The sequence below is a fragment of the Eumetopias jubatus genome, unplaced genomic scaffold, assembly GCF_037043125.1.
Source record: "Eumetopias jubatus isolate StellerSeaLion01/CBP00866 unplaced genomic scaffold, mEumJub1_p1.0 scaffold_7, whole genome shotgun sequence".
NCBI lineage: Eukaryota > Metazoa > Chordata > Mammalia > Carnivora > Otariidae > Eumetopias > Eumetopias jubatus.
The window spans coordinates 108120805-108138066 of NW_028274813.1; the positions used below are offsets into that span (position 1 = coordinate 108120805).

The following is a 17262-nucleotide window of genomic DNA, read 5'->3' on the forward strand; positions in this document are numbered from 1 at the left end:
GAAGCCTCAGAGAGGGAGAGAACTTCAGAGTACTGAATTTGGCTCCAGAAGCCCTGATTCTAATCCCAGCATAGCTTTTAACTTGTTTTACAACTTGGACAAGTTCCTTCTTCTTCCTGACCCTGCTCTCTTATCTGTAAAAGGCACACACTGGACTAGATGCTCTATTAATGTACACTGTTACCACTTTACCCCCTCGGGTCCCCCAGCCACTGCACGGCACTACACAACTGCAGAGGGTGCTGTTTATATTGCAGTTGATTGGGTTATGCAGTGCACGGTATGCACAGCTGTACGTGGCGGCCCTGCCCGCTCTGGTCCTGGCCAGTGGCCATTTCAAAGGAAGCTGAATTGGACAGTGAGTTCCTCCCTTTCCTGACATACTAACCAGCTCAAAGAGCTCAGACAGTTTGGTTTTGGTTTTCCAATTCCTAAGATTATTTTCTGCTTGTCATGGGCGTGTGGATCAAGAGCCCTGTTCACCCAGGGTTAGCCCCAGCCCAGGGAGTGTTTGGACAAAGTAAGGGCAAGACAAGGCTTAGGATATGCAATTTGTGGCAGAGCTTTCCCTCGGAGGAGAGGAAGCAGCGCAGTGGGACCTGGAGAATGGCTGTGTCTGTCTGCCCTTGGTCTTTGGATAAGAACTAAAAAAAGGAGTTGTGGGGGCCTTCCCTCCCAAGCCTGCAGGGCCCGCCCTACAGTGGATACACCCACACCCATCTGAAAAGTTCTCTGGCTGCACAGAGCTCAACACAGACCCAGCAGAACCCAAGTTAAGCCAGATGCTATTGGCTATAGGCTTGATGGAGGTGGAGAGGACTACGGAGTGGACATGTTTGGTTCCCAGAAGGTTATGCAGAAGCCTTTTCTTTGGGTTTTGGTATATGTCCATTCTTCATGCTTTCAAAGCTATCTCTAATGTCTATTGTCACTTTCAGGTCTTTAGAAGAGTCAAGGGCTCATGACTCCATCTGCCTTTGCTGGAAAACAGAGGTCTGCCTTGTGAGGTGGTGAGCTCTCTATCACTGGAGGGATGCAAGCCAAGGATGGCCACTTGTCTGGGATATACAGGCTCCAAGTTTCCTCTTGGGCAGATACTTGGTACTGAGGCCTTGTAAGAGGCTGCTGAGGCCCGGGACTGCTCAGGGACCTGTGGATGAGGAAGGGCCAACCATGCAGTGGGTCCACCCATGCTCGAGATGAGGTTCTTTTAAAAGAGAGTCCAAGTGATCAACTTTCTTGTTGACTGAGCTCCTCATCCTTGCCAGACATTTTGGGGTAATCATATCATTTCTAATTGTTCATACTAATCCTACATGGTAGGCATTACAATCTCCATGACACATTCTAAAGAGAAGTGACTTGCCCAAGGTCACACACTTCGTAAGCGTCAGGGCCAGGATTCACACCCCAAGTCACTGCAACATGCCCCTCATGTGAACCGCGTTGGGCTCAGACTCAGTCTCTCCACCTGTACAATGGGTTTCACCTGCTCTCCCAAGCCCCCGGGGGCAGATTCTGGTCTGGTGGTGCCCAGGGATTGGAGCATAACCTGGGGCCTACCGTTTAGTCCCTGCCATTTTCTCTGGGCTCTGTCAGCCCCTCCTTGGGTACTAAATGACATGGTCGCATCCTGCGGTACACGGATGATGTCTGAATCACCACCCTTCTGTGGGGAACGAAGCATTCTGAACTTGTCCTCCACCCACCTTGTTTCCTGGGAAGTCCCATTATATACATGGGTTTGCACTGTGTAAGAGCAAGGCCTTTCCCCTGTCTCCTTGTGTCCTGTCTGAGTCACGGTAATAATAATGCCGAATAGCACTGGACCAGCTGGGCCGACCTGGGCTGACTGTTGTGAACTGCTCTGCCCCTCCCAAGGTCCCCCTCCCTTCAAGAGACCCTCTTCCACCACCTTGTCCTGCCTGCAGCTGCCACGAGCCTCTTCTTGTCTGGAAAGAAAGCCTTTAACAGAGTAACAAATAGCCTTGGGGGCCTCAGGACCGAGCGCATGCCCACCTAAGGGACTGGCCTTACAAGAAAGGTGATAGTTGCCTCAGAGGGGATTAATTAATGGGATTTCAGGCTATTGCAGGCCTGGGTGAGTTTTCATTGATTGATTCATTCATTCCGCAACTATTCATTGCTTGCCTACTCTGGCCAGGCACTGCTCTGGACTCTGGGACACAGAAGGAAACACAACATACAAGAATCCTTACTCTCATGATTACATTCTGTTGGAGGAGACAGATAATAAACAAGGTGAGTAAATAAAGAGGTAAAAATGCTAAAGAATGACAAATAAGCTCAGAGAGACCGAGGCAGGGAAGGGTGTTTATGTCTGTTTGTGCATGTGGGGGAGGTTGAAAGTTTCATTGGCCATGCCAGGAAAGGCCTCCAGGAGTGGGTGATGTTGGAGTAAAGGCCTGAAGGAAGTGACAGAAGTGCTTTGGCGAGGAGCATTCCAGGCAGAAGGAACAGCAAGTGCAAAGCCCAGGATGCTCGGCATGTAGAAACTTCGAGACTTGTGTGGGTGGAGTAGAAGGAGCAAGTGGGGGAGGAGTCGAGGATGAGGTCAGAAAGGCAGAGGAAGCCAGATCACAAGGGGCCTCTTACTCAGAGTAAGAAGGGAGCCCCGGAGGGCTTGGAGCAGAGGAGGGATGTGACATGATCTGACCTACATTCTAGCAGCATCCCTCTGCCGACCAGGGGGAGGAGCCTCACGGGACAAGGGCAGATGCAAGGACACCAGTTAGGTGGCTGTTGCCCCAAGCCATGGGAGCCTTCCTGGGTGCTCCGCAGTAGTCCCCAGACCCCTGCCTGCCTGCCTCCGGGTCCCTAGTCCTCCAGGCCAAACAAGGGGAGATGGGAAGGCAGAGAGCAGACCAGAGCTTTCCCAGCGCGGATGATGTGGGACCAGGGGAACTCCCGGGGTGGGGTGTGGTGGGGGAGAGTGAGTTTTAAGATGAGCTAGAATGCAGGCAGCAACACACTGAAAAGAGAAAAGAGCAGGGACGTTCTTGGTGACCATGTGGACGCATTCGGGACAGTCACTGGGGCCCCTTGCTGAGCCTGCCAGAGTCTCTGCCCCTGGCTGGCCTCACCATCAGCAGCAAGCACATTCCACAGCTGATGCTTGGCTTGTGGTCTGGCCTGGCCCTCTTCCTTCGTTTCTTCTGCTCTGAAACACTTTTAAAATCAAAATCTGGGTTCTCTTTAAGTTTGGGGCATGAATCATTGCTTCCGGGCCTGGGAAGGGGATGGAAGGCGGGAGGCCCCATCTGCGGGTGCCCTCTCTCATGGAGGCTGTGTGTCACTAAGCACGTTTATGTGACAGGTTCCCAGTCAAAGCACTTGGAGTCAGACTTGCTCCCAAGCTCCCGGCCAACCTTTCCAACCGCCTGAGGGCCACCTCCACCTGCCCCCAGAGCCCCACGAAGTCGACATGTCTTGAACAGACTCGACTTCTCCTCCCCGAGCCTCTTCTGCTCAGGCCAGTGGCACCAGCCTTTGGCCTCTCTGACACCTTGCCTCCCCTGGTGACCAGGCCCTGCTCCATTCTGTGCCTCCCAGGCTCACTCCTCTTCTTCCATCTCACCCCCGTTCCGTCAGACGCTGGTGTCCCCTGTCCCTTGCCTGGGTTGCTACCATGGCCATCTGATCATTCCGCCCGCGCCCAGTTGTCTTGTTGCACTCACCCCTCCCCCCCCCGGGACTTCTCAAAACACAGGTTCGAACACGCCACTACCCTCCCTCAGAAACCTTCAAGGGCTCCCCGTCTGCTAAATCCAATATCTTGCTCAGTGCCTCAGCCTACTCTTCCCTTCCTGCAGTTCTCCGTGGCGTCCTCTGGCGTCCTGCTGACCAACGTCAGGCCCTTTGCCCATCCACTCTCTGCCCTTCCTGCATTTGCAGCCTCTTCCTCAACTCTCAAATCTGAGTCTTTTATCTGTAGCTGTAATAGCCTCTAGTAGGTTTTTCCCTTATATTACAGTTATTTCCCCAAAGATCCTCTCCCTGCCACTCAACCATAAACCCACTGGAGGACAGGATGCATCTCGTCTTTTACCCACGAGAGTACCGAGCACGAGGCCTGGCTCATACGGGTTCCTGTGTTAGGACCTCCTGAGGGCGGCATGCACAGAAAAATGTAACATGTCCATCTTACCCTTAGATAGCTTTCTGTTTACTTGAAGAGACAGTGCTTACATATTTAATACATATTAATCGAGCATCGACTGTGGCACTATGGGAGAGCTGGGGACACAGGATCTGATAGGGGACGTGGTCTCTGCTCTCAGTCCAGTGCAAGAAGATGTTCAAGCAATTGCTGTACTGTGTGGTGAGTGAAGTGCAGGGGTCTTGAGATCAGACAGGTCTACAAGGTCAGACTGATGGGGTAAGGTGAGGCTCCTGGGAAGAACTGGTGCCCAAATGGAGACCTGAAGCCTGAGCGGGAGGCAGCCAGGAGAAGGGAGGAGGTGGGATGGGAACTAAGGAGCAACTTAAATGAAGGTCAGAGAGAGTGGTGTGTTTGAAAAACTAGGAAGCTCAGTCTGGTGGGGGCGCTACAGGAGCGTGCAGGTGCTGCTCAAGGTGAGTCCTGAGCATAGGTGAGGGCCAGCTCTTCAGGGTCTGCTTAGCTCTCTTACAGTCTGGACTCAACCTAATGGCAATAGAGAGCCGTTGAAGGTTTCAAGCAGGGAACTGACTATACTACTTTGTGTTTTGGCTTTACGCTGGCTGCTATTGAGAAAGGTCTGATGGATAGGAATGAGAAAGACAATGACACCTGAGCTGGGCTGGGCCTCAGGGAGTTCCCAGGGCCCTCCTGCTCTGCTCCCAGGTCTCTCTCCCTGATGGAGCACCCTTTCCCACCCCACCTGGGCTTCGCTTTGCCTGTGCCGCATCTGGAAAGCCTGGCTTCTTGGGTGTGTGACCTGGGCAACTGCTCAGGGCCCTACACTCAGAAGGGCCCTCGCTTGGCTTAATGCTCTGCTGTGGACATCCTGGAATTCTTAAACTTGTTAAAACAAGGAGCGCTGCATTTCCATTTTGCACTGGGTTCTGTAGGTTATGTAGCTGGTCCTGCGTGTGTGGGAAATCGTGTGAATAAACTCAGAGACGAGCCCTGTCCACAAATTATTTATGGGAGGTTATGACTGCCACCAGTTACTGGATCTGAGGGGCTATTAGCTCCAGGGAAAGACCAATTCTGGTAGAGGAAGAGAAGATGGACTTTGTTTCATGACCTCACTGGCAGGAGGAGGAGTGGCCAGGTTAAGAGGGAGAACTATGGAGACTGGGGACATACCCAGAGTCTACAGAGAATGATTTCTATGCTCTTATCCCACTTGCCTACCAGAGATGTAGAAATTCTACCATTAGAACTTCATTCCTTTGCTGAAGCATTGCTTGCTCCTTAAATTAGGTATAGCAGATTAGATTCCTAACCTCATCTTTGGCCAGAAGACCTGTCCCTGTGCCCCCATGTGACCTTGGGAAAACCTTTAAGAGCCTCAGTTTCTCCATCTATCTAATGGACATACCCGCCCCCCTTTGGCAGGGCCTCTAAGCTTCACCTGGCCCCCCTCACTGAGAGAATGAACATATGGGAATGCTCTTCAGAATCTGCATCCACTTGCTCATTTCATGTTTTTCTCCCCAAGACCTTCCTCAGGCACAGTCTTCTCAATCTGCAAAGAAATAGGCCCAGGAAATCTGTAGGGTCAGGATTTCTGGTAGCCTAGCCCAGCTGGGTGATTCTACCGGAGGGAGAAAGCCGTCAGCCCCAGCTGCAGAGGAAGGAGCCCCTTCTCTGTGTCATCCTGTTTGGAATCCTGGAGTACGTTGCTATAGCAACTTGCCTAACTCACCCCACATGCCACGTGGAAAAACCTCTGTCTGCTTTAGCGCATCACCCAAGCCACAGACTGGGTTCTTCTAAGTTAGAGGAAGAGGCCTCCATCATCCACAAGGGCTGGGGTAGGATGTGTCTGAGGGTCAATGGAATAGTGGGCTGAGGGGCTGGACCATGCGAAGGCAGGTCCCCTCCTTCATCTATATGGTCTGCTGGCTGGTCTCTATGCCTGACATTCCACCATTAGCCCCTGGTTCCTTTAGCTCAAGGCACAGCCCAGCTCCAGAGCAAATCCCTTCAGGTAGGACACATGAAGTCTCACTCATTAGGGCTCTTTAGCATGAATTAACTCATTGTTAATGGTCTGGGGCTCAGAGCAGGTTTTGATCAAGGGAATAGGAGCTGAGACTTGCTCAGCCTGGACTCTGAGGACGGACTAGAGAGAGAGTCTGGGGGCGGGTGGAGTGGTCCAGAGTGTAGGGCACTTGGGGGGCAGGTGGTAGAGCCTCTCTTGGCCCTGAGTTGTGAGGCAAGGGAGGGAGAGCGGCTCCCACCTTCAGAGGCCCCATGTGAGCACCACTTCTCACCAAGCCAGCATCCTGACTGAGAAATCAGTGGCTAGCTGAGTTTGAAGAAGGGAGTTGTCACTCCCGAGCTGGTGCCCCTGTGTGGGTGGCCATTTGAGAGCTGATCTCATTTTCCCAGAGGACAGCTCCTTCAGCAAGAGCACTTACTCATCTTTCAATGCTCTCCAGGCCCATTTCCCAAAGAAATACCATGAATGGATTAAGTCAGAGCTGCGGGTTGGGGGCCAGACAATCCTGACACTACCTGTTACTCTATCGGCATGACCTTGGGTGAACCATTAACTCCTCGTGTGTAGCCTGGTGACCATGACAGTGACCTCATGAAGCAGTAGGCAGGCCTAACTGAGATGCAAGAAAGTGCTTCACACCTCGGTTGGCATCCGTCAAATAATAAATGATGGGAAGGGTAAGAACTGGTCCTGTTAGCTGAGGGCTTACTGGGTGCCAGATACTGTTCTAAGCACTTGATGTAGATGAACCACGAACAGATCATCTAACGTCTAGTGCCCAGCAGCGTGCAAAATCATTGTTCTCCCCATTTTACAGATGAAGAAAAATGAGGCCCAGAGGGGCTTATCCAGGGTCACCCAAGGAGAAAGGATTAGATCCAGGCTGTTAGGCTCCCAGGCCCTGCACGTGGAGATTATTACTGCTGCTCAGGATGCATGCAGGTGAAAAAAGAAATGAGGGATGGAGACAGGGAGGCAGTGGTGACCGCCCCCTTCCGACGTTTTCCTGCAGGTGGGATTTTATTCATGTTGTGACTCAGGTCATAAGAACACAGTATGAAAGCCCTTCATGGAATGATTTGGGAGCTTATTCATTTGGGGTTTACAAGATGACCAACGGTAGTCACTCTCCTTTCTCTCCTTCTGGGTTTTCAGCTAAGAATTTGTACAGTTAGGATTTACATGATGGGGGTTAGGTATGGTCCCCACCCGACCACAGCTCCCTCTAGCAAGCACTCCATACCAAGGGGATGTGGGTGTCTTTGGAGGTCTCAATTGTTTGGGGGAATAGAGTTTCAAATGGCTGTCCATCCTTGATGGTAGCCCACAGTTTGGTGGTAGTGGCGGGGGGTAGGGGCATGAAGTGATGAGGACCAGCAGAAATACCATTTTGAAATGCATTAGTGCATGTTAAAAGCTTGTTTTGTAGCTGACCTTCTCTGAGTCCACAGGATGCCATCACATACCTCAACATAATAAAGGCCACATATGACAAACCCATAGCCAACCTCAGAGTCAATAGTGAAAAGATTTCCTCTAAGATTAGAAACAGATAAGGATGACCAACTTTGCCACCTTTATCCAACATAATATCCCAAATCCTCGCCACAGTAATCAGACGAGAAAAAGAAATAAAAGGCACCCCAATTAATAAAAAAAAGAAGTAAGACCATCACTATTGGCAAATGACATGATATATAGAGAAAACCCTAAAGAGTCCACCAAAAAAAAAAAAAAAAAACCCAACTAGTAGAGCTAATAAGTGAATTCAGCAAAGTTGCAGGATATAAAATACACAGAAATCTGTTGCATTTCCATACACTCATAATGAGCTAGCAGAAGGAGAAATTAAGAACACAATCCCTTTTGCAATTGTATCAAATAGAATAAAATACCTAATAAATATACCCAAGGAGGTGAAAGAATTATACTCTGACAACTGTAGGATATTGATGAAAGAGAATGAGGATTGGGGCACCTGGGTGGCTCATTTGGTTGAGGATCTGACTCTTGATTTCAGCTCAGGTCATGACCTCTGGGTCGTGAGATTGAGCCCTATGTCGGGCTCCACCGTGGGCATGGAGCCTGCTTAAGATTCGCTCTTTCACACTGTTGGTGGGAATGCAAACTGGTGTAGCCACTCTGGAAAACAGTATGAAGTTTCCTCAAAAAGTTAAAAATAGAACTACCCTACAACCCAGCAATTGCACTGCTAGGTATTTATCCAAAGGATACAAAAATAGTGATTCAAAGGGGCACAGTCACACCAATGTTTATAGCAGCATTATTTATAATAGCCAAATTATGGAAAGAGCCCAGATGTCCTCCAACAGATGAATGGATAAAGAAGATGTGGTATATATACACAATGGAATACTACTCAGCCATCAAAAATAATGAAATCTTGCCATTTGCAATGATGTGTATGGAACTAGGGGATATTATCTTAAGCGAAATAAGTCAGTCAGACAAATACCATACGATTTCACTCATATGTGGAATTTAAGAAACAAAACAGATGGACATGGGGAAGGGAAGGAAAAATAAAACAGATAAAAACAGGGACAAAGGCAAACCATAAGGGACCCTTAACTCTAGGAAACAAACTGAGGGTTGCTAGAGGGGAGGTGAGTGGGGGGGGGATGGGGTAACGGGGTGATGGGCATTAAGGAGGGCACTTGATGGAATGAGCACTGGGTGTTACATGCAACTGATGAATCACTAAATTCTACCCCTGAAACTAATAATACACTGTATGTTAACTAAACTGAATTTAAATAAAAAATAATAACTAAATGAAGATTCTTTCTCCCCCTCTCCCTCTGTGCCTCCCCCTTGCTTGTTCTCTTTCTCTCTCTCAGAGTGAGAAAGAGAGAGAGATTGCGGATGACACAAATAAATGAAAAAATACAGTGTATTCATGGATTGGAAGAATTAATATTGTTAAAATGCCCATACTAACCAAAGCAATCTACAGATTCAATGTAATCTCTATCAAAATACCAATAGCATTATTCACAGAACTAGAATAATCCTAAAATTTGTATGGAGCCACAAAAGGCTCAAATAGCAAACAATCTTGAGAGAGAACAAAGCTGGAGGTATCACAATCCTAGATTTCAAACTAACACAAAGCCGTAGTAATCAAAACCATATAGCGCTGGCACAAAAATAGACACATAGATCAATGGGACAGAACAGGGAGCCCAGAAATAAACCCACATTTATATGGTCAATTAATCAATGGAAAAGGAGACAAGAACATACAATAGGGAAAAGATAGTTTCTTCAATAAATGGTGTTGGGACAACTGGACAGCTACATGAAAGAAAGAAAAAGAAAGAAAGAAAGAGAGAAAGAAAGAAAGAAAGAAAGAAAGAAAGAGAAAGAAAGAAAGAAAGAAAGAAAGAAAAAGAAAGAAAGAAAGAAAGAAAGAAAGAAAGAAAGAAAGAAAGAAAGAAAGAAAGAAAGAAAGAAAGAAAAGGAAGGAAGGAAGGAAGGAAGGAAAGAAAGAAAGAAAGAAAGAAAGAAAGAAAGAAAGAAAGAAAGAAAGAAAGAAAGAAAGAAAGAAAGAAGAAAGAAAGGGAATGGAAGGAAGGAAAAGAAAGAAGAGAAAGAGAAAGAAAAGAAAAAAGAGAGAGAAGGCGGGAGAGGAAGGAAGGGAGGGAGGGAAGGAGAGAGAGAGAGGAACTGTACCATTTTCTTACACCACATACAAAAACAAATTTAAAATGGATTAAAGGCCTAAATGTAAGACCTTAAACCATAAAACTCCTAAAGGAAAACAGGCAGTAAACTCCTGGACATTGGTCTTAGCAATATTTTGGGGGGGGGGGGTCTGTCTCCCGAGGCAAGGACAACAAAAGCGAAAATAAACAAATTGGGACTACATCAAACTAACAACTTTAGCACAGTGAAGGAAACCACCAACAAAATGAAAACCATCAAAATCTACTAAATGGGAGAAAATATTTGCAAATAACCCCCTGATAAGGGGTTAATACCCAAAACATATATGAAGTCATACAACTCAATATTGAAAACCCCAAATAACCTGCTTTTTAAATGGGCAGATATACTGAATAGACGCTTTTCCAAAGAGGACATACAGATGACCAACAGGCTCGCTGTCACTCATCATTGGGGAAATGCAATTCCAAACCACATTGAGCTATCGCCTTGCACCTGTCAGAATGGCTAGTAGCAAAAAGGCAAGAAATAACAAGTGTCAGAGAGGATGTGGAGAGAAGAAAACCCTTGTGTCCTGTTGGTGAGAATGCAAACTGGTGCAGCTACTGTGGGAGACAGGATGGAGGGTCCTCAAACAATGAAAAGTAGAACTGAATATGTAGAATATGATCCAGTAATTCTACTCTTGGGTATTTGCTCACCACAAATGAAAATACTCATTCGAAACGATATATGCCCTCCCATGTTCCCTGCAGCATTATTTACAATAGCCAAGATATGGAAGCCACCGAAGTGTTGACAGATGAATGGATAAAGAAGATGTGGTGTATGTACACAATGGAGTATGACTCAACCATAAAAATAATGAAATCTTGCCATTCACAACAGCATGGATAATACCCAGCGGGTGTTGCACTAAAGTCAAATTTAAGGCAGACAGAGACAAATACCTTATGGTTTCATTTACAGGTGGAATCTAAATGAACAAAGCAAAATGGAAACAGACTCAGAAATACAGAGAATAAACCAGTTTGCCAGAGGGGAAGGGGGTGGAGGGGTGGACGGAGGAGGTAAAAGGGATTAAGAGCGTAGAAACTTCCAGGTATAAAAATAAATAAGTCATGGAGATGAAAAGTACAGTGCAGGCAACATAATCAATAATATTGTCACCACTTTACATGATGACAGATGGTAGCTGCACTTATCATGGTGAGCATTTTGTAATGTATATAAACGTTGATTCACTCTGTTGTAACCTGGAGCTGATATAATATTGTATATCAATTGTACTTCTATTTAGGAAAAAAAAAAAACCCTACCATTAAAAAAAAAAAAAAAAAAAAAAGAGCCAAGCCAGCTCAGAAGAAAGTTTTGTCCTAAACAATGAGGGGAGAGGATAGAAGGGAAGTTCCCTGCTGCTGGAGGAAGCTTCCCCCACAGGAGGGGAGACAAAGAGCCCCAGAGAGGTCATAAAGAAGGTGAGTCACCGTCTGAGTGTCTTAAGGCCCACAGCCCTGTGTGGGTGGGTGAGGACAAGGAGAACGGCCAGGAGATAGACAGCCCATCTCTGGGCGTCCAGGGTGGGATGGATGGGCTATGTATATAGAAAGAAGGTGCGACTCTACTCCTATCCCTTCAGGGCTCTATGTGGAAGGGCTGCCGTGTGGAAGGGTCCAGAAGCTCCTCAGCTGATGATGGTAGCGGAGAGGCTTGGCTGACAAGCTCCCAGCAGGGTGGGACAAGCTTCATCTCTTTCTCTGCTCTTCCAAAGCTGGAGAGCAGGGCTTGGGTCTTTTTAGTCTTTGCACACTCTGGCTGCCTAGTCCTGTGCTTTTTCCAGACACGGTTTTCCTGTTGAACAGGACTCCCACTCAGAGGGACATATGAGGGCCAGGCTGCACAGCGTGGCTCTTCTCTGCTCCACAAAATGCCACAAGGCACTCACACTAAGATCACACTGACTTCATGACAGCCTCCATGGCTAAAAGCCATCCCTGAACGCCCGTGACGATCAAGACTTTGGGCCAAGTCTCTGGGAGAGGAGCTGGGAAAGTTTGGGTTTACTGGGGCCTTGTAGGCCCCCTGTGAGCCTCCAGTACCCCAGCCCTTCCTTTACACTTCTCTTAGGGACTTGGGTTTGACAGTTTACATCTCCGTGCATCCTCACATCCCTTACTGAATCGTCAGTATCTTGAGTGCTGATGTTGCTGCTGATGATGGAGAAGAGAGACAACCTCCTTGAATGCATAATATGTGCTGGAACTTTCCAAGCATTTTATGTACACTTACTCATTTGGATAATCTTTGGATAACTCTGTAAGTTCTATTATTTTCATCCCCATTTTGCAGGTGAGAAAGCTGAGGCACAGAACCACTTAGTAGTTTGCCAAGAGCACAGAGTCCTAACTGGCGGAGCCCAGACCCAGTCCAGGCAGTGAGACCCCAGGGCCTTCACCTCCACACTGTGCCTGATCTCCCTGTGTGCCTTTATGGAGCCTGGCAGATAACAAGTGCTCAGTAAAGACTGAGGTTTTAAAAGAATCATCACTCGGGGCGCCTGGATGTCTCAGTCATTAAGGTGTCTGCCTTCAGCTCAAGTCATGATCCCAGGGTCCTGGGATTGAGCCCCGCATCGGGGTCCCTGCTTAGTGGGAAGCCTGCTTCTCCCTCTCCCACTCCCCCTGCTTGTGTTCCCTCTTCCGCCGTGTCTCTCTCTGTCAAATAAATAAATAAAATCTTAAAAAAAAAAAAAAGAAAGAAAGAATCATAACTCATCCGGGCTCCTGGGTGACTCCTTCGCTAAAGCATCCCATTCTTGGTTCCGGCTCAGGTCACGATCTCAGGGTCCTGAGATCCAGCCCCATGTGGTGCTCTGTGCTCAGCAGGAAGTCTGCTTCCCCTCCTCCTCTCCCTCTGCTCCTCCCCACCGCTTGTGCACGGACACACACACTCTCTCTAAAATAAATAAATAATTCTTTAAAAAAGAATCATCACTCATCAACCCTTACTACCGATGTGTTAATGATAGAAACTTATCAATGGATCTACTTTCTCTGGATGTCAGCTATAAAATTCTTTGGCCTTGTCTATTTCTTTTTTTTTTTTTTTTTCCCTTGGTTTCGATAGCTTTGCCCACCCATCACCCTGCCCAGCTTGTAGCAGAAGCTCTGGCAAGATAGAGGCTCTGAACTCATAATGGCTTCAATGCGGACTCCCTCCCAACTTGGCCCGTGATAGGTCCCCTGTCCCCCTGATCAGCCAAACTGTGCCGTCACCGGCAGGCATGCTTCCTAGTAATCCTCACATTGAATCCATGTGATGCACAGTTGGGAGACTGATTATCAATCTTGCTCCAGAGCCAGGGGAATGAATTCATCGACCCCGCGACCTTTCCAATTTTCAGAGTCCAAACTACCGTCACCCTTGTGGTTTTAAAATATCCACCTTTTTGTTCTTTAATAAGTCCCAGGAAATAACACTCTAACTTACAAACCGACCTACTTTAAGGCCTCTCCACACTCCTTCAAGACCCTGTTGAAATGATACCTCCTCCTTCAGGAAGCCTCCCTTGCTAATCCAAGTGAAACTGAATTTCTTGTTTGAACCACAGCCCTTAGCTTCTCTGTGCCGTTCACTCCCTAATCCTTCTATTTAGCTTCCACTGGCCTTGCCTTATTCCCAGCTCCAGGCAGGGCCTAGATTGCACACATAGTTGGTCCCCACCCCCCAGTTCCTTGCAAGCAGATGTCGTTCCAACATTGATTGATATGTTTAATGAATCCCATATTTTAAGAACCCAAACTGACCAGACATAGCTCAGGGGTGGTTTTCTCCATATAAAGGGAATTCTGAGTCACAAATCCTGTCCCTGCCCTTCACCCCACTCCCCTAGCGCATACACCCCCCACCCCGATTCCTGCTTGAGTAACAACACTAACAACCATTGCTTCTGTCCTGCTGTGCACCAAGCCCTGAGTTAAGGACTTTTCTGACAGTGCCTCACTTAATTGTCTGGAGAACCTTATGAACTCAGCCTGACTTTCCATCTCCATTCCACAGAGAAGGAAACCTGTGGAGAGATTGCATAATGTACCCAAGGTTGTGCAGCTTAGTGGGCAGCAGAGCTAGAATGGAAGCCAGGTTCTGATTTCAAAGACTTCCCTCTCCGCGTCCTGAGGTCCAGACTGACGCTAGCCACTCCATCTCAGGGTCTGGTGGGATGGGTCTGCCTATCTGGAGTCACACAGGGGCGCGTTCCCTTCTCCTAAGGCTGGATCTCCTTGTGATCTGAAGACAGTTCCTGGAGTTGTCTTCCCTCCTGTCTCAGTGACCGAGAGTGCGCTTCACCTCCTGCAGCTGGTTTCTAGGTGAATGTTGGCCTGGTGGCAGCTCTTCCTTTGTCCTCCCCGACACCCCCTCCCCCAACAACTTAAAGCATTAATATTTATTTTGTGGCTCTAGGATCTGGACTGAACTCCCATCAGCCAGAGACTGTTTCAACCACAGGCCCTCCCAGAAGCTCTGCTATAGACCGACGGGGGCGGGGGGAGGGGGGGATGTGCACTTGTTTTTGAGGTAACCTCGGACGGGGGTGAGTGAGCCCGGGCTGGGGGGGTCTGCACCTGTAGCTTCCTGACGGCTCTTCTCCCGCTGTGCCCACATCTGATCCCCGGTACCGGCCCCAGTCCCCGGCCTGGAACCCATGCGGAAGGGGAGGCGAGGCCGGGGCGCTGGTCCCCGCCGGGGCACTCGGGCCCCGCAAAGGAGAGGCCCCGAAAGTTGTCGCCGCGGGTAGAACGGCGCCTCTGGCCGCCGCCCCGCGCTACAGGTACGGGTCGGGCCGGGGCGCCGGGAGTGGAGAAGCCCTCGCTGGTTGCCCCAGGGCGGACCGCCTGGGGTTGGTCTCTGGCTGCCGGTCGTGCGCCCCGCCGGACCGAGGTCCCCGGCGCGCCCCGACACCTGGATTGCATTAGGCGGGCGGCGCGCGTGTCGGCGACTGCGGCTTCCCCAGATTATTGAATAACTGCATAATTCCAAGCGCGGGTTGTCCCTACCCCAAACACCAGGTAACGTTTCCGGGGCCCTGGCTGCGGAGCTGCGCCCGTCGCCTTTGGCCCGGCCGGCGACCGCTCGCCACCGCCTAGGGGCCGCCGCCCTGGGGCTTCGTCCGTCCCCGGCCCGAGGGATTCTGGGCAGCTCGCGGCGGCCTCCGTGTCCCGCTCCCCGAACTTGAGGTGGCTCCCTCCGCAGGCAGGAGGGCGGCCGAGGCAGCGCTTGCTCCGCGCGTCGCGTCCCCTCCCAGCCCGGGCTACGCGCCCTCCGCGCTCCCGGGACGCCCGAGTGTCCCCGGCGGGGCGCCTGGGGTGGCCAGCGTGTCCGGTGGGGCCGCGGGCCCTCCGCGCTCCTCTTCAGCTCTTCTCCAACTCTTCCCCAGCTCTTCCCCACACACCAAACTCCCGGCTTCAAGTCGCCCGGGCGCGCCTCCCTCTTTTGCGGAGCTTGGCGGGGCGGCTAGACTGCAGCCACTTCCCGGGGGACCCCCGTCCCCCACCAGCGACCAAGCTCCGACCCTGCGAGGGGCTCCCCACGGGCACGCGGAGGCAAGGGGCACGTACCTGGCCACAAGCTGAGCGCCCAGGCCACCAGGAGGCCCCTGGGCAGGTCCATGGCGCGCGGCGCGGCGGCGGGGCCCGGGTGCGGGGCGACGGGGCAGCGAGCCCGAGCGGCAGCCTCTTCGCGGGCGCCCCGAGCCTGCTCTGCGCGCCGCGCGCCCGGCTCCCTGACAGCCGCCGCTCCTGCAGAGGAAGTGGGAGGGCTCGGACCGCGGGGAGGGGCGCGCGGACACGCTCGCGCCGGGCTCCAGGCCAGTCTCGGCCCCTGTGCCACCTGGGCAGGCGGCGTGCCGCGCCCCGGCGCCGTCCGCGCGCCCCCCCGCCCCGCGCCCCCCACCCCACCTCTGCCTCCGAGACCTGGTGCGGCTCCTCCCTCCGCACTCCGCCACCAAATTCCACGTCGCTGCAGGAACAGTGGCTTATATTCCCATTTCCCAGAAGGAAGAGCTTCACAAAGCTCCGAGGGATATCTCAGGTCACCCGGGGACACGGGGCCACGACTCAGGTCTCCCTTGGCCCAGGGGAGCAGATGACCCTCAAAGGTCAATTCTGAAACGTCCCCCTGCCGGCCCGCCCCGGGGAGCCTGGAATGTAAAGGCCCCGGTGCTTCTTCTGACCTTGCAATAAATGCGGGTCCCTGCTCCACCTGCACTCTGTCTGCCCTTCCTACCTGAGGCACCCCAACGCAACCAGGAGGATCCGGTGCCTACTTCTACAACAGCGAAGCTCTTCTTTGGAAAGCAGCCGCCTTCCTTCCCAGTAGTTCTAACCCGGAACAATTAAATCCCATGCACATTTGTGGCACAGACTTTAAATCAGGACCTGGACCCCAACCGGTGAGTGTGGAGGCTGGCCCGCCCAGCAAGGGAGACAGCTGAGGCAGAGGGTGGGACGGCCCAGGTGGTGAAAGCTAGAGCAGGCACCCCTCATCACTTTGTCAGAAAAGCCTTCTCACCACCTCCCAGACCCATATCTGCCCCGGGGTACATGCTCATTCTCTCTCTCTCTCTCTCTCTCTCCTTCATTGTACTTATCAGTAGAGAAACTCTACATCGGTTGGTATAACCATTGAACTTCTCTTGTTCAGACTGAAAACCCCATTAAGGTAGAAATCCCTGTTTGGTTCACAGCTGAGCACTCAGCCCTCAGCACCCAGGAACATAGTAAGTGGGTGGATGGATGCATGAATAGGTGGATGAGCACAGGTGATGGGGGGGCGGGCGTGCACAGAGGGTAGAATTTCTTGTCTGGGAGGGACTGGAAGGGCTTCCCAGAGGGCTTGCTATTCAGGCTGGGTCCTGGAGGAGGAGGTGGGTTTTGAGAAGGCCTAGGTTCATGCAAGTATAGCAATGGGTGTTGTGCCAACATTGCTCTCTTCTCTAGCTATCCTGGTTTTTATTTTGGTAACCTCACCTCTCGCACTCAGCCACAGACTTTGGGGAAAAGCTGATTCTGTCTCTGGGAGGTGTATGTGTGTATGTTGGGGGAGGCATGTGGTTTAGGCTGAAGTGAATCAGTGTATTGCTATCCCCTGTCCATAGTTTAAGAAAGGGAAATGTGACAAAGGAAGGTTTTCCAGGAAACAAGCTTTCTTGCTCTTCTAAAAGGGCCCCTAGAATGAATGAAGGAAGGAACGAGGAACTAACTCGACCCTCCCTTCTCCTATTCCCACGTCCCCTCTCAGGCCCAGACAAAGAATCATGTAGGCCCAGAAGCTCATGGGGTTGGGGTGGGGAAGGGAAATCTGGTCTTGGGATGAAGAAGACAGATGCTGATGGCAGAAT

General features: G+C 50.6%; 1 protein-coding gene across 1 annotated transcript in view; it reads right to left on the reverse strand.

The window, feature by feature from the left end:
- Nucleotides 1-15533, reverse strand: part of ITGA11 (integrin subunit alpha 11) — a 111867-nt gene extending 96334 nt beyond the window's left edge. The window contains exon 1 of the mRNA XM_088025179.1: nt 15482-15533. Within this exon, the coding sequence (XP_087881305.1) occupies nt 15482-15533 (52 nt within the window). The remainder of the gene's footprint in view (nt 1-15481) is intronic.
- Nucleotides 15534-17262: the final 1729 nt, after the last annotated feature.